Raw genomic sequence first — 24779 nt, 5'->3', positions numbered from 1 at the left:
CAAAGACAGTATGTTGCTCATGCTATTTCTCCCACCTTAGAAAAAAGAAACACACTTCTGCAGGGGGGTGTCTGCTTCTGTCCAAGTGTCATCAGCCTAGAAAAGATCTGCTTTCAYGCAGGAAAAACTGGCCTGTAATGTCCACTGACAACTCTTATTGGTTCCCTACCACAGTGATTAACAAGAATGAAACAACATTTCTCAACTCTGAAATGTGGTTTCTCACTGAAGAGCATGTTAGGAACAATCCTATGAAGTCAGAAACCAAAGCACCACCAAATCTTGTCCAGCCAGTAGCCAGACGGAYAATTTACCTTGAGGCATTCAGCTATAGGAAGCATATCCATCTTAACCATGAACYTTAATACAGACAGGAGGATTGCAAGGACCACAGGTCCCAGCAGAGGGTGTTATTTTGATGCACGCAAAGAGAATCAAGCATAGCAGACTTCTTCCTGCAGTATYTGCAGACTGCGCCTCTACTGCAAAAGGCGAGCAATGCTGCATGATGCCCTGTACATCATGGGCACTGCAGACCTACAGAACCACACTTTGTCTTCCCTAAAGTAATTCAACAACTACTTCTCACTCTAATTTGACTAAGTGTCGAAACAATACTCACCATCCACGGCATGCAGGTCTCTGTGCTCTTGGAAGCAGCTATAATATTTATATTTTTTCCCACAAATGTCGCATGTGTACCTAAAATTGTCTGTAGGAAGAAGAAAACAGGTTACTTTAGAAACCTTGAGGCAAAACGTAAGTAATCCTGACGACACTGCTGAATCAGACAGCCTCATGCAATTACGCTCTTCCCACATGCTCTCTCATACTTCTTTGGCACTCAGACAACCACTGCTTCAGATCTACCCCAGTGTGCACCACACTATACAACTTGAGGCATATTCTGGTTTCTTATTTCATAGTCAGGCAGTTCTGCTCCCCAGGAAGGGTTGTATAAATCCACACAGCAATAAAGATGCAGAGCGAGCAGGTGCCTCTGAAATATCTTTTGGAAGTTCAGGACTATAGTATGAAAGTGCTGGTCAAGATGGGGATGCACTGGCAGAACTAAACACAGCGTGTTTAGATTAGAGCTGTTAAGGGCCCAAACTTGTAATATGCTAGATAAGATATGGACTGGGCACATCTGCTTGTTCATACGATGCTTGGTTCTCACTGCTGCTGCTTACTAATCACTATTTATAGTCACAAACATATAGTCATGTTGATCATGTACAGTCATAGATCATGTATAGTCAAATTATAACAAAATGAAACACAGTCAATAATCCAAAATATGAAGGACCTTAAACGTTGCTCAGTGAACAGCAGGGCTGATGAAGCCTGGTCTCATACAGATTTGTACCCTAGTCTCCCTCCTGTCACCCCAGCAACAGCAAATACCCTTCTCTACAGCCATGCTTCCCCTCTTTTTATTCCCCATTGAATCCGCCATTCTTCCAGACGTACAYGTGCCCTTCAAACATCAGCTCCTTCCCATGTCCCTCCTGCTCCATCTGACCACCCAGCAGCCTATATTCTGCCCAGCTCTGGGCTACCTATGCATCTGTTTGATAACTGAGAGATAACTGCAGGCTTTTCATCCTCAGGAACCATACCTGAGACTTTCTTCCCCACGTAGAGGCCTACAGAAATACACTGTTTTKGGAGACTTCTAACTTTCTGTCAGATTTGTCGGGAATTCACCAGTGTACCAGGTGTAGACTGAAAACAGACAACTGTACGAACCCTRTCCATTTCAGAAATCAGACTACAAGTGCAAAATGCCTTCAAAAGTAGAGTTTTGTTCCCTCCTGCAGCTCTAAAAGTRCTATCTCTTAACTGAGCTTTGTAGTAGATGTAATGAGTTTTGCAAGGTTAGTCATGTTGCTTTTTATTCTATTAGATCTGCTGTGTCAGGATAATTACTTTCCAGCAGATCCCTTGGGAAGTGGCAGGGAAATGCCACTGACACAGCTCAAATTTTACAGGGACAGGATCTAGCCTGACTTGTGGTGGTGCAGTGGAGGAAAGACCCTAAATTATACTCAAGCTTCTGTCACCATCTACATGCCTAGCAATGTCTCCGGGGTATGTGTGGAGGGGAGAGAGATGCAAAAATCTTGAGGTGTTTATGAATTCTCTGTGTCTGGGGACACAGAATGTCTTTGGCTCAGTTATCACATCACAGTAAGAGGAGAATCTGAGCCTGGGTGCCATAAATCTGAGAACATCTTTACTTGTCAACTTAGTGGTTTYTCCCTTCTTCTAATGTCTAACATATACCTTAGAGTTCAGACTGACAACTGTAAGTAGTCATATCACTGCAACTTGCAGCATTTTATTTACCAGCTGGCCACAGTGGCTGGTAGTTGGTATGCTATGAGTCTACTAGAGTAATATAAAGTAAATACATACATGTGTTTTACATAAAATACAACACATCAGCTTGTGTAGCCATRAAGGATTTTAATCTAATGTGCTTTACTTTAGAGTAGCAGTAAGCTGGGACTGTACATAACAATTACTGTGACTCCACAAATGAGTTGCCATTTAGCAAGTTGCAGCATCTCAGTTGTTTGTATTTATATAACCATATGCTTAACAAACTAAAAACTGTCTGTTTTTAGCTCTTCCACCAGTGCGTATAAACACACCAGAGCTGCACATTATGCAAGCTTTTATTTTACTTCTCAATAGCTCCACTTATTAAAAAAAAATATTTAAAACTAGTATGCATTGGTATGGGCTAAATGCTCGCTTAGGTTCTTCACCGCAATCTGTCAGCATAGAGTTTCAACACYAAATGTAGAATCACTTTCCACCCCTTTATTCTGTTAGACAGAGTGGAAGTAGAAGCTATGGTGATCTGTAACAGAAAATACCAAATATAGTAAGTGTTAAACAGTTGGGTACCGGAACTCTACTTCTGCCACTAGAAAAATATCTGTATCTTAATCAGAGCATAGCAACGCTAACCTAGATCTAGGAGATTTTAAAAGTCCAGGCTGAACAAGTGAGATAGAAATTAGGTCTAGCCAGATGAAAAGGATTCTCTGCCTCAGACAGTACACTGCTTAAGGAAGAGAGAAGGATTAGCAAAACACTAGCGGAAGAACATTCAAGTGATAAMAGCACTGGTGGGTCACCGCCAAGATACTAACATATCGTTCATATTCATTACATAATCTTATGCACTCTACTTCTGTGGTCATGTAACAGGGTTGAATCTCTAGATCTACCCAGCAGTTTTGTCAACAACAAAAAGAATCTAATTATTGCTACTGAATATCTGTGTATCTGTTGTGGAAAAACACAACCAGTCTTAGCAGAGAATATTCATAATGTGTCATCAGTAATCAGTCTCACATTACTGGGCATCCCAAAACCAAGAAACCAGCTTCCTTTTTCAAGCGCAATGAGCCAGACAGTTAAGTTGTAGTCTAAGATGAACAGAAGACTAATTCTTCAAAGTACCACCAAATACAAAAACTTTCAGTACCTCTATTTGGAGGAAGCAAGCTAACATGRGCTTAATTTGGAAAAGAAGTGTTCAACAAATACAAGGACTAGACTAAAACTAAATGCTAGGAACTCTATGGCACTAGGACATCATCTCACAGATTCATACAGGCATGATTAGTTATATTCTCTAGGAACTTAGGAAAGTGTGTTGGGATCTCACTTCAAACAGCTGAGACTTTTATAGCACCTGTTGGGTAAGATCACCATCTTCCTTTCCTATGCAACATGGGGAAAATTAAAACATAATAGAAAGTCTCATACTAACCACGCACCTCTGGAGAATAGGGTTTTGCTCATTTTGTGAGGGTACCATTTTCCCTAAGAAAGATCAAACTCCAGAGAAGATTACAGGGAAACATGACACTAGGAGGAAAAATAAGAACTTGTTGCAGCTGATTTGGTAATTAATCTCTTCCACTTCTCTTTAAGGTAGATAACACCCAGCAAAAGCTGCCAAGTCTCGGAAATGAGGAGATTTAAAGAGAATCCAGAAAATATCAGGAGCCTGCCAATGTGTGGCTAAGCCTTCCCCACTCTGAACAGCGACCAGCAATCCAGGGCCACTCTGATGTGCCAGACTTCTTCCCTCTTACCCGTTAAAGCTGTCTTTGCTCCAGAATATTTTCATCGCSGCTCCTAACGTCCTTCTTAGCAAGCAGCTCGCTCTCAGCAGCATTACCCTGTACATGCTGGTGAACAGCTTATATGAACGTAGCTACTTCTCCTTTCTGGGCTGCAACCAYTCCACCAAGGCAGATTCCAGCTGGTAGAGCATACCCAAGATTGCCTGCCAACACCAGCAACAGCAAGTAAGATAGAGCAACACAGCTTTCAAGTCGAAGAGTTACMAGGGAATCATGTGGGCCTGTAAGCCCATATTGATACCCTTCTGCCTAAACCTCTAATGAGATGGTAGCAGCCATAGCCAAACTAGGACTACTTGAAGCAAATCTGCTCTGATTCAATCTCTCTCCTGTCACTAGGTAGACACAAACACAGTGGAGCTCCATTRGAAACAGAAATACATACTAGGAAACAAGAAGACATGTTTCAGATACAACGCTCATAAAAACTAGCACTTACGTGAGCTAAAGGCAAACATGTATATTGTGAAATTATTTTCATAAAGAATTTTTTTATTAATGTTTGAGAGCATAAAGTGCTGCAACTATGCATAAGTTCTATTAATCACCACTTTTAATATTTAAGCAAAAACACAGGGGAAGATACTAATTACTCCACAAGCACAGAGATTCAGTGCCATCCCTTATTGGTATTCAGACAACAATCCTGTAGCATGCATCCTTGCTGCAAGCTGAACAATTGCTACATTACATCACTGCAAATCTAGAGTTTCAAACATTTAAAAGTAAAGACATTCAGTTAAAAACAGAACTCCAGCAAATATCATTTATCCTTAATGCTCAAGAGTTTTTCCAAGAAGGGCAGGGATTCTAGAAGAGCTGCAGATCTAAGAGCTAATGGCCTTATATCCTAAGACAACCCCTATATAACCCCATGAAATGCACACTCCAAAATTCAGCATCACTCGTTAGTAGAAAAAAGGCAAGCAACAGTCATGCTACCAGACAAGTGTTCCCCAGATATGAAGGACTGACATACTGATATGTCAAACATAGCTTTTTTCAGGTACCCCAAGAAACAACTCCATGAGAGTCATAAAGTGTCAGGAGAGCGTAGTATCATCACAAACCTGACCAGATCCCACAGGGATACATTTGAACAGCATGAGGTCCTCAGATGCCAACCCCACCTGCTTTTTCTGTAAGTGGAAGAGGGACAGAAAGAAGGGCTGGGAATGTTCTAATTAATACTCATAGACACCATGACCCATACTAACTCATACCCGGAACCATGCTGCAGACCACACAGGCATGCAGCAAGGAGCGGGCAACACTCAGCGTCAGTTCCAGTAAAAGACATAGAGCTGGTAGCTCTTTTCTGCCTATCTCCAAGGGCCTGCTGCCTGCTGGCTCCTGCTGAGCTTTTGTATGATTTGTTCCAACAGCGATGCCTTGCGGCTGCTGAAATACCCTACCTTAAGGATGATCAGCCAGGTCACCTTTCTTCCTACGTGAAGCAAAACAACAAATATATCTCAAAATATTTGATGCTACAAATATCCAGTGGAGAAGAAAAAACATATTTCACTTTGGTAGGAAAGACAGAAGACAGAGAACATGTGCTCAACAATGGCAGGCAAAAGAAGAGGCTTCCTTCCTTAGGGCAGTTGGCTCAGTGCCTCTGTGGATTTTGCTCTAGAAAGTCAGGAAGGGAATGATAGCAATCAAGAATTTGCTGAAAGGTCAGGACTCCTATATCATGAGCTAAAAATACAGATCACTTAATCCACCCTCATGAAGGCAAGAATTTGAGACCACACACACTGTGCGCAATCTACAGTTTTTACTATGCTCCAAGAACTCTGGGCAGGGTCACAGAAACCAGAATTAGAGATGCTTACATACATYATCCAAAGCATATCTCTACAAGTAYGACAGTCCAGAAAGATGAGGTCTCCACACAGCAGGTTGTGGGAGTTTCTTAAGGACTTTTCAAAGTGAAGAGCAATTTTCACCTGACCTGCAATTTGCACTTACCTTTTAAGCAGAACCYCCCCTCAAAAAAAGCTATGTGATAAAAGACCCCTAATAACTAGATATTTTGCAGATACTCTTGAATTCTAAGTGATTCTGTTCTTGCAAAGCACTGTGGAAATCACTGTCTACTAGGTATAGCTTTCAAATGAGGAAGAAAATGGGAAACTGCAGAATGTAAATGTATTRCAAATGCCTGCTGAATTGCTCCCAAAATCTAGCAATGTTCCAGCTCCTAGTCAACAAAAARAGTAGAAAAATTAAGGGTAAAGAGGGCATCAGATGAGTGGCTATAGCATTATTTGCCTTGCTTTATGATAAGGGTGGCACTCTTCCATCAGAAGGTTTGAGAACTGAAAAGGAAGTATTAAACTCTGGGAACTCCACATTTATGGCTCAATCTCAGGAAACAAGGTTTCCAAAACACAGACTGTTAAGTTTAGAATATCTGGCAAGATCTCTGAACAAGGGGGTAAGGGGGGCCGGGCAATTTCTTACAACTAGGCAGCTGCAATATATTTGTCTGTCATCTCTCTCCTTGACATTGCAATGTTTCTCCACTCAAACAGGCTTTCAGGATGAGGCTTATGTGACAACAAAATTGCAGTATCATCCCTCCAGCCACGGACAGCAGATTACAAGACAGTCTGAGGCACACTGATGCTCAGTTTTACGGTYCTCAACTGTTTCCTGAAAACGTGTTGCAGATGAAGGGGTCTATAGGAGTCCTGCTGGTGATAAATATAGTGGGCTGCACTGGTTAATGGCCGTGTAGGAATAGCGGACGAAAGCTCACCTCTCCTAGGATGTCTGCCTTACTAAGAACAACTATGGGCAACTCCAGTGCTCTTCGGTGAGAGTCAAAATCACCTTTACTAAACCACCTGACACAAAGAAAYAGAAAAGATAAGTGGTTTCTGAGATACATGTCACATGTTTGTCATGGGGTGACAAAGGTTAGCCCACCTTTCAGCCCACCTTCCAGAAGCAAGTCCTGGGCACAGACCTACCTGAGCAGCCTCCTCAAGGAGGGCCCAGGGTGCAGCTACTGCTTCCTTACAATAAAGGAGGGAGTAGTAAAACATCTGCAATACTTCTTTGCATGCTTCTGGGGCTTCCACCTCAGGGCAGCAGAAAGACAGCTGCRGAGATGGGTTGCTCCTTTTCAGCAGCCAGAGGAAGGCTTGGAGGGAAAGGAACATATTTACAGCTTCCTAGAGTAGCAGGATATTCCCTGAGCTGGTTCATGGACTATTCTTTTGACCTACCATATTTAGGAACTTCCTTCTATAAGCTAGGCTGCCAATGGAGAGAGAAAAAATGCTTATTGCCCATAGATATCCATCTACTCCTCATGCAAATTTTGTTCTTGCACAGAAGTTACAAGCTTTACACCTGCATTTTACAGTCAAGTAGAAAGATGCCAGTAAAGTCAATTGCAATCTACATCAGAGCTCAACTTAAAGGTGTCTAATAGCAAAATTCCTTCAAATGAGAGCAGGAGTGAGCCTGAAGTCAGCAGCAACTCCTTAAGAGGATTAAAGTATGCAGAGTTACRTTAGTAAGGATTAAATAATAATAAAATCCAGAAATTTGGAAAGGACAGAAACCCTCATAAACCAAGGCACAAGCCAGCTCCTAACTTGTAGGGATTAGTGAAAAATTTTCCCTGTGGACAAACAATTTCAGAATCAATCACTCCATGATCATTTATTTCCCTCCCACAAACATTTGAACCTGGCCACTGTAAGAAACACAACAGCAATCTAGACATACTCTGTCCTGACCTAGCCTGGTGATTCCCACGCTTCTTGAAGGGGATCCTGAGGCTTCAAACAAGTAAAGAATAAGGTAATCCACAAATCCTCACACAGTTGGGCCAAACTTTTTGCATTTACGAAAAAATGGTCCAGGCTGTTAACTCACCTTTGGGATAACTAATGGCTAAATGACAGGTGACAGGGCATGGAGCCACAAGCTTGTGCTCAGCTCCTCTCTGAACTGTTTCATGGCTTAGTCTCCACTCCAAAAAGCAGCTGTTGCAGATGCATTTGGTAGCTGCAGGATCAACGTCACTGTAAAGTGTTTTTTAACTGCTTTCAAGAATGTCGCCAGTGGATTCTGCACTACTTCATCCAAACCATGTGTCAACTGACTGTATTGGCACGACACAGATTTAAATGCAGACCATCCTGGGCTTTATGAAATCCTTCCACATTTGGAAACTCGATGCCAGACTATCAGGAAATCCTATACAAAAGGGAATATCCTGAATGTATGTCTGAAAGATAGTCTGACGGTCACATATTGAGGGGGTTTGTTTGTTTTGTTTTTTTAACATTTTTRGGAAAAGGTTTTGTGGGTTCTACTCACTGAATGTCAAGAGAGAAAAGACTTCCCAGGAGCTCCAAGGCTGTTACACATTAATGAATTTCCTTCTCCCACTTGTTTCCCACTTAAAATATGTTAAAGTTGAGTAAAAACGGACAGCAAATACCAGCACTTTAAGCTGAAAATATTACGGAGTTTTGCAATCATCYCCATTATGAACCAGGATATTCAGACTATGACATGATTCAGACACACCAAAAAATACAATTAACACTGGCAGATACTTTTTCATTCTGGTGTCACTGCAGGGCAGCACTGAATTCTTTTTCATTTAAACTGTAAGTAAGTGTAAGTTAAAGAATGCAGAGAAGAGAGTGATAATGTGCAGTATTACTAGGAATTTGACAATGGACAGTATAAATCTTGCATATTTAAAAAAGAACAGATGCACCTGTACATACCTAATTTGTGTTTTGTTTTTTGTTTTTTTAATATTAAAAAGGATGCTAAGTTTCCATTGTAAATACAAAACTCAATTCAGCCCTCATCATGGAGCTATGTACAGCATATAATAGAGGCAATTTTACTCTAAACTCTTTTTGGAATCAGAATAGTTTGGCTGGGAACATACACTATTGATAGACTTCACAACTTTACAGAGAAAGTAACACAGCACAGAAAGTTTCTAAAGAAAAAGCAGATSGCATCTTGACTTTTTCCTACACACTTGTATTTGACAACAAATTCTGTTTTCACTGTGGTTTCCAGAGGGGGATTTACAGGTAGTATCAGTGCCTAGATTCTGAACTGGAAAGGAAAGGTGATGGCTAAATGACTGAGCAGCACTGAGGAGAAGATCCTGGCTCCCCAAACCTTCGTAAAGAAAAGAGTCAAAGCAATACAAACTTCAAAGGATACAGGACCCTTCTTGCTACAATTATCCAAGATAATCCAGACCTCTAACCTTTATACTTAGGTTGAAAAGAGGAGGTCTTAAGGAGGTAATCCTTGTGTTACTCCGCGTTTCCTTCTTGAAAAGATCTTTAAAAGCGAAAATACTGAAAACTATGGTAAGGCAAGTGGGATCAGTCAGCAGTATGGACTGCTGCATCTTTTTGGTTGTTGTCTTGGCTTGCAAATCATTAGCACATAGTTTTCAATAAAGTAAAAAGACAAAACTTAGGATGTTTTGTTGTCTCTGTGCTACTTCGGTTTAATATTGCTGAAATGCCAACATGCAGTTCAGCAGACAAAAGTTCAGACTGAAAGAAGAATTTAGAATAAATAATGAAATTGGTGTTCGTTCACATTTTTGTTGCTACATTTTAAATGAGGTTGGAAAATGGAATGTGTATCACTCCCTAATGAACAGAAGTGGAATGTTTTTCAATCTTCAGGAAAGCTATCCTGCCATTTTCAGGACAAACTGATGAATGAATGGAACAGTTAGGGATTACTAAAATTCTTACTTGTTTTTATTAGAATAAATGTAGCTCTCCAATTTTGCTACTTAAGGGATTTTTTGCAAAGTGTTAAGACCCAGAAGCCTGTAAACGCAGTCTAATTGGCCAGTATTTGGGAAAGGGGGGAAATCTTCATTTTTATGCATATATTACTAATCTTCCGTATAAAATCATCTGAAGTTAATTAATTTACAGACAATTTTAAAATTTCCTGTTCTAAAATCTTGGATTAAGACTGCATACAAAACAGCTGGTGCTTCCCAGAGGTGTGGAACTGCAGCACTGGCATGAACACCACACTTCCAGCATGACTGCATGTGTGCCACACTCCTTCCTGAGCATCCTGTAAATGGTTATGAGGAAAGACACTCATGTTGTCAACAGGCTACCCAAAATGAGAACATCTGAAGAGAACCCTTACTGTAACAGAGTTATGTCAGAAAAGCAAGATCAGATTTACCCTACTAAAAAAGCAAGGCTGGGAATTCTAGCTACTTCACTCAGCCTCAAAAAAGACATTGGCACTGTAATGTGGAGGCACTGGGTCAGAGCTAGGAAATAGCAGAGTAAGGTAAAAAGAAACGGATTTACCATGTTACAGACAACCTGAAAAATTACAGTGGTTAGTTGGCTAAACTCCCCTCTCCTGTTCCTWCGATGTATTGAGATGTCTAAGACCAAGACAGGAGTATCCTGCGTTAAGGTGGARGGACAGGGCCGCACCATGAAGAGTATTTGATACTAGGGAAAAATGAAGCCCCAACTCCACAGTCGCAAAGAAACAGGCCCTTGTGGAAGCCAACCACGACAGGACTGAAGGAACGCATTTTTGGCCTTAAGGTCAAAATTCCCTTCCCCCTGTAGACACCAGGAACTTACAAGACTAAGTTCCTTATTATTTTCTTAATGTCCTCCTCCTGCACAGAAATTTATCATTCATGGTCTCAGCCCATCGGTCATTTAAATTTGAAGATGAACATATTCATCTACTTGAGTGAGGCAAATGGGAATCTAAAGAGACTTCACCTACTTAAGATGCAAACACATTAGAAAAATAATATCCATTTTTATAGCTCTCCCCAAGGAGCAGAAGCATTATTTAATAAGAACATTGRAAAAATTAATCACAAAGTTGTAAATGACTAACCATTCACTTTAGCATCTGTGTGTGGGTGTGCATGCACACACACATAATTTACATTAGACTTTTAATTGTGTAAGGCATTAGTCAGTTTTACCAAGCCTAACCATGGACTCATCAGCTTTTTCTCTGTTACTCGCAAAAAAASGGGAAAGGAAATCAAAAGCTAAAATTTAGTTTAATGAAACATTAAGGTTGCAAATTTGAATATTTAAACTTAATCAAGAAATATAGATGTTAAAGGCTCTTCTTTAACCTTAAATTAATGCAAACAAATCATTTGCACATCTTTCCATTGCTAGTCAAAACACTAAAATCACCATATCCTGCACAGCTAAAATCTGAGCAAGAAAATCTTAATTTCTGAATATATTAATTTCATGATTCAAATTCACAGTCCTCATAATGTTTTTGCAAATACAAGGCATTAGCACTATGCCTCCACAGTTAACATCTGCAAGACATTCTAGCCTACATCCTTGCTTCTAACCTTTTACTGTTTTTTCAAATAAATTCCCTTTTAGTTTAAACTTTCTCATTCTTAGTCAGAGCCCAAAGGGAAATATGTTTTTAAAATATCAGGCCAATCATTTTTTATTTATGGGGTTGTGAAATATTTACTACGTATTCCATTTTGAAAAAAAATCATAATTTTCTTTTTTCTTCTTGTAACTAAACAATATCACACAGTGGAGAGACAGATTCCTCACGGATGCTGTTTTGTACACAGAGGATGTGTGTGAATACATTTGGCTAAGAAACCAGAAAGAAAAAAAAATAATTCTATTTGAAGCCTACAGTATCCTCAGATTCAGACGAAGGTTAGTGTCCTCCCCACCCACAGCACTGAATATGCCTTGCTGTTACTCCAGGATCCAGGCACAATATGGCTCACAATGAGCAGGAAACAACCGTGAACAGGGGACGAGTGCAAGTGGCACACACTCGTCTACTCGATAAAGCTCACAGAGGATAGCATAGTTATATTCCAATATCAAAAGACTCGCCTCCTGACCCATCAGCAATTTGATGAGAATTGCAGTCAGCTGCCAACAGTCTGCAKAAGATCACAAACTAAGAAGTACCTTGCACTGAGACATAAAAGCATTGGTATGTCAGGGTATTTGATAAGGGGGAAAGAAGATTTGTCAAAGAGAAAGGAACTCTGATATCACACACCATCTGCTAAAAAAATGTGCCACAAATCAGGAGCATTAGCATGACACAGCTAACTAAGCTGGCCATGTCCCAGGCAGCCTGCTYGGCAGTACCAAAGCCATGTGCTTCCGTTAGGCCATGGCAAATCTCAAGTTTGGGGTCAATCTCTGAAACCAAGGATGGTGATAGCAGTCAGCTAGTATCCCAAGACCCTAGGGATACCAGGTTGCCCTGGCCTGCTCATRCACACAGTTGGGATCAGAGTATCTCTTTTGACAACTAGTTTGATACATCTGTTGTATATGGATATCTATGCTTAAAAGCAGTTATTTTTATAACTACGACACAGCAGCCAGGACTGTATATCATGTCCTTACTTGGCATTTGCTCCTATGCACCACTGCATATAGGAAGAAGCTTCAATTGGCTTTTCTTTTCCTAGCTTGCACTGGCAGAACCAGTAGCCTTGGAGTTTAAATGCTCCTTAGCATTTTATAATGAGCAATATGTTGTTGTTCTCCACTAGTGCAGTCTGTCTCTTGAGAGGAGAGAATAGTGCAGCTCATCCATTCCTCAGGCTCTTTTTAAGGGCCAGTTTTGCTTTGGCACTCTCTCCTTACCCTCTGAACTTCTCATTCATCCTGGAAAAACTTCATACTGTGACAGTTTGGGAAAAATTGCTCTTCAGAGTGTGTGCGGGTGACCTAAAATCATCATGCAATATCCACAAATCACTTCTTTCTCCCTCCTGCAACAGGAAAAAAACAACARGGAGGTCTGAATATTTGGTAAATATAATCACCCGAGAGACAGCGATGCTAACTTCCAAAAATCTTTGCAAACAGGAAAAAGAAGACCCAACATAAAAGAAAAATCAATACACACACAGGAAAAAAAAAAGGGGGGGGGAGATTGTGTTATTTGGGATCAATCATGATTTTGTGGGATTCGGCCTAGGAGTTTTCAACCTATGGGATTGGCCAGAGCAAGCACGTTCCTCACATATATGTGCTAGGAAAGTTGTTCCTATTTGCTTCTGCTATAATTTAGAATTTAAGGTACTAATGTAGGAGGCTGTCAAGTACTGCCATGCAAAGGACGGTTTRGGTTTACAGGCAGGCTTTGTACGCTGGGCTCTCGGGCCATTTCCACAATGGCAGACTGTCAAAGATTTGCCTGGGAGTTACTCTTGAGCAAAGGGATCTGCTTTTGAGAAACAGTACAAAAATCCAGCTTGGCCTTTTAAACAGAACTACATTTAAACAAAAGCAGGAGATGGGAGACAGAAAGAATTGAGATCTACCAGAAAACAACTATTAGTGGTCTTCAAACCTCCAGAAAATGTCACAGAACTGCCATAGTAACAAACTGTAATGCTGCTAAGAATGAAAGGAAGCAGAGTATTCAAACTGGGTTATTTTAGCAGAATTTCTTTTTCATGTTGTTTTCCTGGATACCATAGAATAACTGGCTGGTGGCCTGCTAACAGCCTAACAAAGCAAATTTCACACTTGTAGCTAGTACAGCCTCTGAGCACTGCCTGCTATTACACTGTTAGACCTTGGTTTTCACAGTCCTCAAAAGTGTTCCTGCGAGGGAGGAGAGACAAGCAAACCACACTATCAGCAAGCTCCCCAAGACTTGGCCAAACTCTGACTGGCACACTGCAGATGAATTCAAGGCTCCTGAAACCACCTCTTCCTGATTCTTCCCACTTTTAACAGCATTTCATTAAAAGACTGCAGGAACGGTAAGATGCTTTTTTCCATGGCATCAAGCAACATCATACCATCATAATCAGGACTSCTCTGAAAGGAGGAGCACTTAGTAAGTCTCAGGTAGCTAACCAGACATACGCAGYGCTTCAGCTACACTAAGAAACTTTCACTTTTTAGTAACCCTTCCCCTCCCTTTTCTCTGTGCATTTGTTCTGCTTTCTTGCACAAGGCACAAAAATGTATTCCAGCAATGTAAGGCTCTGCCTAGTGGATAGGGACTGGGCTGGAATCCCAAAGACTTATGTTCTCTTCTTTTGCTGCTCTCCCTCTGGTTGCCTCTGACAAGTCACTTCTCTGTTCTGCTGCTTCCCTGTTTGTTGGGAACAAACTCCTCTGTAATAAAGTTATTCAAGGCTCACCCTCGCAAAAGGCTTTTGAAACATGAGGGACTAAGTAGTGCTATTTTCTTTATTTATTATCATATGATATTTTTAAAGCAGATATTAAAAGACCATTGGCACGTTGTAGTCAAGCAAGTACCACACTAATAGTGGCCAGAGCAATCTTCATTCTGTCCTATGSTGATCCAGTAAGGCAGAGACCCTAAGAAAAGCAGTAGTGAGCTTGCAGACAAAGTCTTTCAAACAATGCCTACACACTTCCCAGGCTGAAATAAGGTTTCATGGATGACCTTATAATGAATAGTCTAAGTTTGAGCTCTACAAGCCAATTACTTGGATACTTCGGATATGTTCAGGTACATCATTTCCTCTTTCCTGTAACAAAGAACAAGAATACCACCAAAATCCAGTARCCAGAATATTACAATCCATGGTATGTAGCAGAGTTACAAAACATAACTACACTATTTGGAAACAGTGGAAGACTCTGAAGAAAGTGACTAGGGCTCTGCTGGTAGAAGCTATCAGACCACTCTGTCTCCCTTCCACTGGGGGTGAGACTGAGGAACCATATTTTCTGCCCAGCAACRAGTTATCGGAGAGCATCCTATGTTTTCTTCCTAACCAAACAGCAGCTCATAGCTACAGGCACTTCCATGTTTAGGACTGCTGATGCAATACTATGATAGACCAGGTCTTAGAACAGTTCTCCCCAAACTGTGACACATGCACTGAACACAATCTGCTTCACAACTCAGCACAGAGCAAGTATCAGTTCACGTCAGAGGTGATGCTGCCAAAAGCCATGTCTCTGGTGCACTGTCATTGCTGATGCAGGGTTTGCGGACCCCTGCTTGCCAGTGTTTTTGTTTAGTTATGTCTCAGATTGCCAAGAATTCCCTGTGGAATGTAAGCAGCAGGAGGGAGACTGTTTTTACAAAGTTTGTAACTCCATTAAATATGAATGGAATTTCCATGGAGAATGAAAGGCCACAGCTCAAGTCCAAACACCTTCTTCCTGAGGACTTCCAAAAGTCTTGAACAAACAACACTGACATAAGAGCATCTCAGAGAAAGCCTGTCAGGTTCTTCTATAGGAACAGGCCGTGACCTAGATGCCATGCTGAACATCCCTGCCTAGGAATAAATATCGAATACATCATTTTTTTGAAACATCTCTCATTCCTTCCTCTTCTCTGCCAAAGCTGTTAGAAGTTAAACAAGTCTTTTTATTAACACATTAACACTGTGGGTTGCATTGTTTCCTTCTCTCTACATTTGGGAATTCTTGTGTTGAACCATGAGTGGAGGCCAGAAAAGTAGTTCCTAAAACTATGTGCAGTGTCCCCAAAAGCACATCCTCTCTTTAATATCATAAAGGTGTGTCACTTCAAGCATGGTCGTTAAGAAACAGAGTCCCAGAGAAACAATCTATACACTAAAAACCCCAAAGGCTAAAAATAACCAACCAACAGTTGTTATAGCAATAGTTTTTCCTCAAGGGAATCTTCAAAGTGTCTTCCCAGCTGGAAAGTCTAAACACCAATGTCTCCTCTTTGAGCAGGCAGCAAACAAACAACTGGCCTCAGCTGTGTCCCAGCTTGCCTCATAGCTCTGTTCTTCCCTTCCTCCACAGAAAACAGCCAGGACTTCCTGCAACAGAAGCACCTGAAGGCACAGGTATGTCATATCACAGCTTCACCCACCACATCAGTAACCCATCCTCCTGAMCAGCCAGGCACAATTCACACTCAGACCCAAAATGGCAAGATGTAGATTTGTCTCTCAGTAACAAACATTAATCACTAGTCTCAGGATAAGTCTACTCCATGCAGTGTAGCTAACCATCACCATAGCTTTAGTCCTCCTTGGACCAAGCCAAGGACCCTTGGCAGCGCTGTGCAGAGGCAGCAGCTGAGATGTCTCTCCACTCTACACATAGGCTGCTTTCAACAAAACTTCTCAGGTGTCCATTGTGAACAGGAGTAACAAGCTGACTCCAAAAAGTCACGATGGAGATAACTTGAAAAACTTTTAAAAATCTGTACTTCTAGTTATTTGAAGCCATAACTTACTGCCTGGGAAGAGAGAGCCTCATCAACAGCACTTTAGGAGGGATGCAATCTACACCCCGGAGTCCCAGGGAGAAGCAGGTAAGAGAAAACAAGACCTTCCTGCATCCCTTAAACAAGGAGGAATTTTGGGAAAAAGCAGTTAACTGTATCTACAGAGCCCATGAGTCAAGGTTATCTGAAAGACTAGAGGTTCCCAACAAGACACAAATAGCAAAGGAAGATTTGAACAATACAGACATCTGTAACAGAAAGGGTGTAAACAGCCAAACCGGGTCACAGAGGAATAGCACTGGAGCAGCAAGCAAAACAAAAATAGCAGGAAAGGAAARATAAATAAAAAAAAATGCCTAAAATACATGAGGCGCAAACAGATTGACATGGAAACAAGAAGGCCATTGAGTGTGAAATGGAGAAGAGCTGCACRGAGGCAGCCAGGGTAGGTCAGGGATTCAACCTAGACTCCGAAGGGAAGGCCCAGGGTGGAGAGAAGACAGCTGAACTATTTCATCAGAGCAACAAGGCAAGGGAAAGAGGAAGAGAATTTTGTCAGGAAATTACAACCATCTGCACTTAGAAAGTGCAGCACCGGCTGAACACCTGCACATTCAGCTGTAAGACAGGTGGCACATAGCCTGTTCCTCACAGAGGTGCAGGGCTGTGGTGAACCAACCCTTCCCTGCCCCCTAGCCCACCACTCACTACTTCCCCTGCTCTGGTGGCTTGGGTTTGCCAACAGCTCTTCAGCTAGGTGAGAATATTTTGGGATAGTAATGAGCATGGGCAGTAAAAAGTWGGATTGGTAACTCCTGCACTGGGAATGCTAAGTGACCAGAGTCGCGCAGTCCTGCACGAAGGAAAAGGAAGTCGTTCCTTCTTCTCTTGCTGCTCCTTGCTTCCCTTACCCTGATATCAAGGTGGCTTCTCTGAACCTGGTGTAGAGAGCTACTTCTAGCTGTCCTCACCTCCCAGGGATTTCTTCTGCCTGCGACTTTCTGTTCTCTCCAACTGGCCATGATCCAGCCACAATTGAAGAGACAGTTTTGTTCATATTAATCCTTCTATGGCTCAAACAACATGGGGTCTGCCCACGTAGCAGAGGCACAACCTTTCACATTTTTCCTTTCATCTTACTCTCCATTTCTCGCTCTACTCCGTCCTTCTCAGCCCAAATACACTCCCTTGACAAGGAAGACGTGGAGAAGGGGACTTCCAGTAAGAACACCTCTTTGCACATGCTTCTCTAGCAAAAAGGAAGCTACATCCAACACCTGAGTAACAGGGCTGGCAGGCTGCTCTCAGGTCCTCCCAGAGCGGCCTCTGCTCCAGGGTGAACAAGCCCTGYTCCCTCCACCACACGCAGGGTCCCTGCTCCGGCCCTGACCACCCTGGCGGCCCTCTGCTGAATGCACCCCCGTCTCTCCTGTATCGGGGGGTGCCTCAAATTTTGAAAAACAACCAAATCCCAGGAGGTCTGATCGCACCAGAGGGGTTGGCAGCACCTAGCATCCGCCTAGGGTGCTAAYGAATCTCAAACGCCGCCGGCTCCCCTGAAGGGACGGCAGCATGGGGGAGCGTGGCAGGGCCGAGGCACGGCGCTGGCGCCCAGCCGGCCCAGGGCTTCCTCAGCAGGCAGAGTGCGCTGCAGCCAGGCTCCTGGCCGCGCCGGGGCTCCTCACGGTGCCCAAGGGCAAGCGGCGGCAACGCCCCGAGCACTGCAGTGGCTCCTGCACGGGGCAGAGGGGACAACCCCAAACCGCCTCCCCACGGCGGCGTCCCCGCGCCTCGGGAGGAGGGAGGGCGGCCGGGCAGGGAGTAGGGCGGCCGGGCAGCCCTGCCCTCGCGGCTTCCCGCCCCGCAGCCGCCATCGCCGCGGCGCCGCCGCCCTCTGCCGGCCGGCCGAGCCGAGCCGAGCCGCGCCGCGTCACCGCGGCTACGGGGGCCGCTTGGGCCCCGCCAAACGTCCCGCGTCCTCGCTCCCCGCGCCGCCAGCGAGCGCGGCAGCGGGGCGGGGAGCCGCCGCGGAAGAGAGGGCACGGAGAAGGGCGCTGTTCACCGGGGCGCTGCCTGCACACGCGCCTGCCAGCGCGGTGGCATCGTGCTCTCGCACGCCCCGGGCCCTCCCCCCTTACGCACACACAGCGACGTTCGCTCGTACTTACTGCCTTGTGAGGCTCCTTCACCTGAGGCAGCTTCAGTGTCTGCAAAGAGAAAGAGCTGCACTTAGATTTGACGGCGGACTCTGTCAAACGGTCAAGAGCACGCAGCCCGGCCCCTGCTCTAGCGCGGGGCTGCGCTGCAGCGATCCCCGGCTCTTCGCTCACTCTCCTCCGGCTGCCTTCCTCCTCTCCGCCATAGCCGCCTGTGACGCCCCGGCCCGGCCGCTGCTGCCCACCGAGCACCTCGCGGGAGCGCCCGCCAGCACCGAAGCGCGCAGGCTCCCTCACAGGGCCCTCAGCTGGCAACCCCGCCGGCCGCGAAAGGCTAGCGGCCCTCCCCGGGGAAGGCCGTGCCAGGCCACCGCCGGGGGCTGTTTGCTTTAAATGCCGCTCCCCAGCAAGCCTCTCTAGCCCAGGAGCCTCTCACTCGCACGCTTCCGAAAACCAGGGCTTTTGCTTCCTGAGCTGTCGCACAGGCCTGGTTTTGAAATGGGATGGCTACAAGGATGCAGCACGCAAAGGGAGCGGATTAGACCCTCGCTCCAAAGAGCTGCAGCAAGCCTCAGCTCAGGAGGATCTCACAGGTCACCGGTGTTCGCTGTGAGGGTCCCTCAAGTTGGAGGCCTTCGTCCCCCAGCGAAAGCTGCTACCGCCACCCTGCCCTCCTCTCCAGCCGGCCTGCAGCTCAGGGAAGCGAATGCTGCAGGTTTCGGGACAGGAGGGCCACAGTTGAGATGTGCAGGCAGCCTGGACTGACACATCCTCACCAGCTCACTAACAGAGCGCACGAACATGTATTTAATAGTTTCTCCTAGGTTTGTTGAAGGCTTGTTAAAATCACTAACGTGCTTAATTCCTGGTGTCAACCCAGGAAAAGGAAGTGCGCACCCAGTTTGGTCTCCTCTGGGAGGGGAGGACACGGACRTGTCAGGCTGGCTGCGGTGGAGGAGTCAGCGAGGGCAGAGCCTCTACAAGAGATGGGCCAGGCGCCACCGGAGCCCTCCCTGGAGCTGTTCTACCCTGGTCTTACTGAACACACACGTGAAAAGATGGGAGAGAAAGCTCTGGCCATGGCAACATGTGTGACTGCAAGAAGCACACGCAGCACACACCAGATGACATTCAAGATCTACAGAAATGCAACGGGCTAAGCTGCAAGCTGAAAAACAAAACCCAGAGTTAAAAGCCAAGGACAGTAAATGATTCAGATTTCTGAGCCATTTAAAGTGTTTCATATTCATCCTAAATTGCATATACGGTATGTCAGATTATCCAATAACCTAACTACATTTCAAAATATTCCATTTGCCTCTCAGAATCATGTTTTGACATAACTATGAATATCATCGCTGCGGAATTTCACAGCTTTATTTTAAAATTTGCAACCTTAAGTAATTAACATCATTTGCATTTAATTTCCTTGTTGTTTCTTAATAAAAGTAAATGGTTGGAGATCTGTAAATTTGTAAATTTGTACATTTCTACTTTATTAACCTGCTTGATTAGATCACTTTTTTTAGGCTGTGGTATTAAAAAGTATGCAATTAATTTGGTGCAACTTCATAAACTGAAGAGCCAGATTAGAAATCTTCAATATTGTATGCAAAACCTACACCATCAAACCCCTGTATTTTTCCACAGCTGCTACTTATCTGATTTATCATCTATCACTTGAGAAAAAGCTAGTTGTGGCACAAGGGAATTCTGCAACATAGTGTCATGGCATTCATAGACAACAGCATAAATAAACCATAAAAGACATGTACTGTGATGCACCAGGCCATTTTCATCATTTAAATTGCTTTTAAAAGTATATTAGTCAAACTTAACAGGGATCAAGCAATATGCAGAGATTTAAGGAGCAGCTATTTCTGAATTGTATGTGTTTAGAAAGATTGTTAATTATAAGATTGACTGAAGTCTTCATGAATAAAAAAATTCACCAAAAAGCGCACTCTAAATCACCTTTGGGCTGAGACCAAGTAATTACAGCTTTAGAACAAAAGATCRACTTCTGAGAAAGTTGCAAAGTGAGAGAGAACAGGGAGAACAGAAAAGTCAGAATATAATCAGAAAAGTCAGAAAATAACCAAGTTAACTCCTTTATCTTAAGTATTTTGATTCTCTACCTCCTACAAAATTCTGTTGCTGAGTAGGAAATCTATACAGTAAAAGAACAGATGCTTGCGATGCAGCACAGCAGGGCAAATGAAACCCCCTCTCCTSCCCCCAAAATGATTTATTCAGTAGCAGATAATCGTACAAATCAAACCCAACTTTCTTGAGTGCAAAAACACCATCTCTCCTCAAGAATGGTTGTTTCTCTATCAAATTGCAACTTCTTACCTCAAAATCATTTTAGTGCTAGAACTGCTCTAACTCAGGCTCCAAAAATATGCACTAGGAAAAATGTATTTTTCCATATTCAGATAGTTTGAACTAGTTCTCTTCATAGTTTGGAAATTAGGCAAAAATTGTTCTTGGAAAATATTAATTCAAAACTTGAAAAGCGTTGAGAAGTTATTAGATCATGAAGCAACTGGTTAAAATAGAAACTTTGACTGCAGAAGCCAATTAAACTCTAGCACATTTAGCACTATTCTAATGATGCTAAATCTGATCCTGAGCTGACACCCCTGAAATGTAACTGAGAGACGATCTGTTCACAGGAAGGCAATAGAGTAACTAAATAATGTAAATAAATAATAAAGAAAAACAATTTGAGTGAAACCATCATTCAGCCCAGAAAAGCTTATCTGAAAACAGAGAACTTCCACCAATTATTATACCAAAAGTGATATATCCTGCAAGGGTTAAATTTCARTCTTGCTATTTTCTTTCGTTTGCTTTCTGAAGAATTCTCCTTTGGGTAAAAATTTCCCTTCCTTGGCCTCAGCCCAGAGGTTTTTAAATTTACTCCTTGAAAGGCTAACAAAGTAATTCCAGCCATTTTTGAGCTATCTAAAAGTGAAATAATTTCCCTGACTTAAAATACGCGGATGTTTTGCTGCTGGTGTTGCTCAAATATGAATGATACAAAATAAAAATTTCTAGATGACTAATTCTTTGAAGAGAATCCAACCCTTTTTAATGACTTGAAAAACTCCACACAGTTGAACAAAAAGCAGTGTCAGGAACACATTTCTAAGGCCTGGGTTTCATGTAGGCAAAGTAGTAACGTTTGTTAACGCTGATAGCTCGGACAGTGTCTACCACTGTCACTGCAAATTTTCAGCCTTTTTGCTCCAGCCAAACTCAAATAGTACCGCAGGAGGAGGAAGGAACCTTGATCCTGCAGAGCTTCAGAAGTCCTCACAAAGGAGTCTTTCAGCTCTGCTACAACGTTTTTTTTCTTTTTTTTTTAGTGCATTTTGGGGAGGCAAAGGGCAAAGACCACAACCTTCTCATTCTTTGACAAATTTTTTTACCTATGTTTCTGATTTTTTGAAGAAAGATTTACGCAGGGTTTCCATGCCTGACTTTCAGCTTTCAAAACAAAGCAGAATGGGAACTTCCCCCTATGAGGCAGCAGCTCTTGAACAAGAGCTGCCTCAACCCTTTGCAATAGCAAACTACCAGATTGCTCCCTAAAATTCTCTACCCAATGCTGAGCATCACTGAGAAGGCTCTATAAATCAGAAAAATGCCCCATTTTCCAATAGGAAACCACACATTCCTGAGGATAGACAAGAAAAAAAATCAGCCTAAAAGGAAACATGCCACCTCCAACACAGCTTCTCTGTCATGTAGATTTAGAGAGGAGGCAGGTGCAGATTTTTGCAGAGATGTCACCCGTGCACGATTCTTAATGTGGAACTAAATAGCTCAGAGGATGAAGGATGAAAAGAAATGCAAGTTTTGCACAGGGCAAAACAAGTGACTGACAAGCAAGGATGAACTATGAGAAGGGAGTGAGTGAGAACACTCCCAGCCACGAGCTACAGGCAGCCAGCTCCAAGGGAGCGCTCTCCCAGCTACAGCTCCAAACTGGTAACTGAGTTGTACAAATATATATATATATATATATATATATACACACATATACATATATATATATGTATAAATCAATTCAAAGTGAGAAGAATTTGGGACCTCCACACTTCCCATCTTCAGGACAGAACCTGTGCTGCTGAATGATGACCGTGGGGCTGACTGTTTTTTAGTTATCCTGCTCCAAGTAATTCTGATGATCAGGTTTAGACCTATCTCCTCTCCCAGAGGCTGAACCTTTAGGACCACCAGCTCTGTCCACCTGCAGGATGAACCCACAGTGAGGTCAAGTCCCATTAGTGACAAAGAAACCATAAAACAAAGCTAATCACAAAGGAGGAAGGAGAAGAACAGGTATCTTTCAGCAAGTGACAAAAAGTAGGTATTTGGACTTGAGACAGTGCCCAAAAATCATCAGAAGAAAGAACCTGAGGAGAGGAAAAACGTGCCTGAGTTTGCTCCAGCTACTCTGATGTTAACCTGGTGAGTTTAACCCAGGACCAGTTGGTGGCCTAGACTTTGGGGAAAGAGCATCTGATGCTCAGAAAAAGCAGCAGGCAAAGAAAAAAAAAAAAAAAAAGCCTATGTCTTGTCACTGCTATGGCTCCTTCCTGGCCCAGCCAAAAARAAATGACTGAAAGGTTGAGGATCTGAATTACTGGCAGCTGGAAAGTGCATGCAACTTTCCAAGGGAGTTGCATGCCAAGGAGCCAAGGAAKCTCAATTTTCAGTGTTTCAAGGACAAGCAAATCCAGGAGAGCTGGCTTGCTAGTGGGTCAGGGTTTTATCCAAGACATGGACTGCAGATACAAAGAGAGCAAATGCGAAGAGAAGAATCACAGCTTCAGTGTATGTGTAACTACAAGCTTATCTCACACTTGTTATGGTGGTACAATACCAGGTGCTTTTTCTATATAAAACCTTAGATACATGTTGCAATAAAAACATTTAAAAAAATTAAGTCTTACTATTTTCAGTGTTGCTACTGATACAGGCCAATATATAATTCTCACTGGAAAATATAATATTGGGCTTGCCTCTATATAATATTTTMTTTTAAAAAACCTATACATTACATACATATTCAGTAACAGACAGGTACACTTCTGAGCTCTGGTACCTCACATTCTCCTTCTGGGAGAATCGCATTTACAGTGCCGCATCAAGTTTTCATTTTGGTTTCTTGCTGACTAGTGTACATAAATATATATCTCATTTTGATTTTTATTCTCTTAAGGCAATTTAAATGCACTTTAAATGTTACTACTACACACATCAATTTACAGCAATGTAAATAAACATTTTCTTAGTTTCGCATATATATATATTGTGCTTCTCTTTGATTAAACTGAAAATTGCTAATAAATTTCCACATTTAAAATTTTTAAAATTTCCTTCTTCTGTTACTACACATTAAAAAGGCTTTAGTGCAAAAGGTAAAGTCATGTTTCCACTAAGATCATGAGAAAACTATGGATATCAGTGGTACACGTGTCACTGCATCATGAATTCATCCAGATCATTTGATACAGTTTGATTTTATGATCAAAAGATAAATATATATAGAAGTAAAAAAAATTAGGACACACACTGCAAGTGACCTCATAATTGATTAGTTGTATTTAATGTAGCTCCTACAAATTCCAGCTGAAATAAGGCTCTCATAAGTCTTAGTAGAGAGAAGTAAATTAAAAGCAATCTTTGTCTCAAATCTAAATATTTCAATTATTATTGCAAAATTATTGCAATGCTGTAATGCAATACTAAAGCCTTCTGTATGTCAGCAAATGTTGCTTACTATTTTATGAATTTTTGCTTCAACTGCAGAGTACAGCTACTTTGTAGCAGCACCTTATTCAAAGGACTTCTAGGAAGTTTGTTGGTATTTAGAAAGGAAAATAAGATATCAAAAAACAATTCTGCATGTATCTAAGGATACAAAAGCAGCTCTATGATATTRAACAGCACCTGAGAAATATGCAATCATATCATTAAAGGGTGTATCATGAGACTGGTGCAGAACTGTGAGAATTTAGGAATACAAGTTCACTTTTCAGCTATGCATTTGCTCACTTCTGAGATTTTAAATGTTTAGACTTATTATTGCATTAGCATTCACTGTGTCTTACTCCTGGATTTTCAAAGCTTTCACTGGGAGATTCCCTTAGGCTCTTTTAGACATTCCAATCAATTGTTATAT

General features: G+C 42.4%; 1 protein-coding gene across 1 annotated transcript in view; it reads right to left on the bottom strand.

The window, feature by feature from the left end:
- Nucleotides 1-24779, bottom strand: part of ZNF618 (zinc finger protein 618) — a 107500-nt gene that overhangs the window by 48334 nt on the left and 34387 nt on the right. The window contains exons 6-7 of the mRNA XM_085320084.1: nt 18593-18631; nt 623-712 (exon numbers count right to left, since the gene is read on the bottom strand). Coding sequence (XP_085176210.1) covers nt 623-712; nt 18593-18631 — 129 coding nt within the window. The remainder of the gene's footprint in view (nt 1-622; nt 713-18592; nt 18632-24779) is intronic.

Source organism: Rhea americana, unplaced genomic scaffold, assembly GCF_003343005.1.
Source record: "Rhea americana isolate MKP2758 unplaced genomic scaffold, rheAme1 scaffold_61, whole genome shotgun sequence".
NCBI classification, from domain to species: domain Eukaryota; kingdom Metazoa; phylum Chordata; class Aves; order Rheiformes; family Rheidae; genus Rhea; species Rhea americana.
Note: the sequence above shows the minus strand (reverse complement) of the source record. Positions and strands in the feature narration are given on the sequence as shown.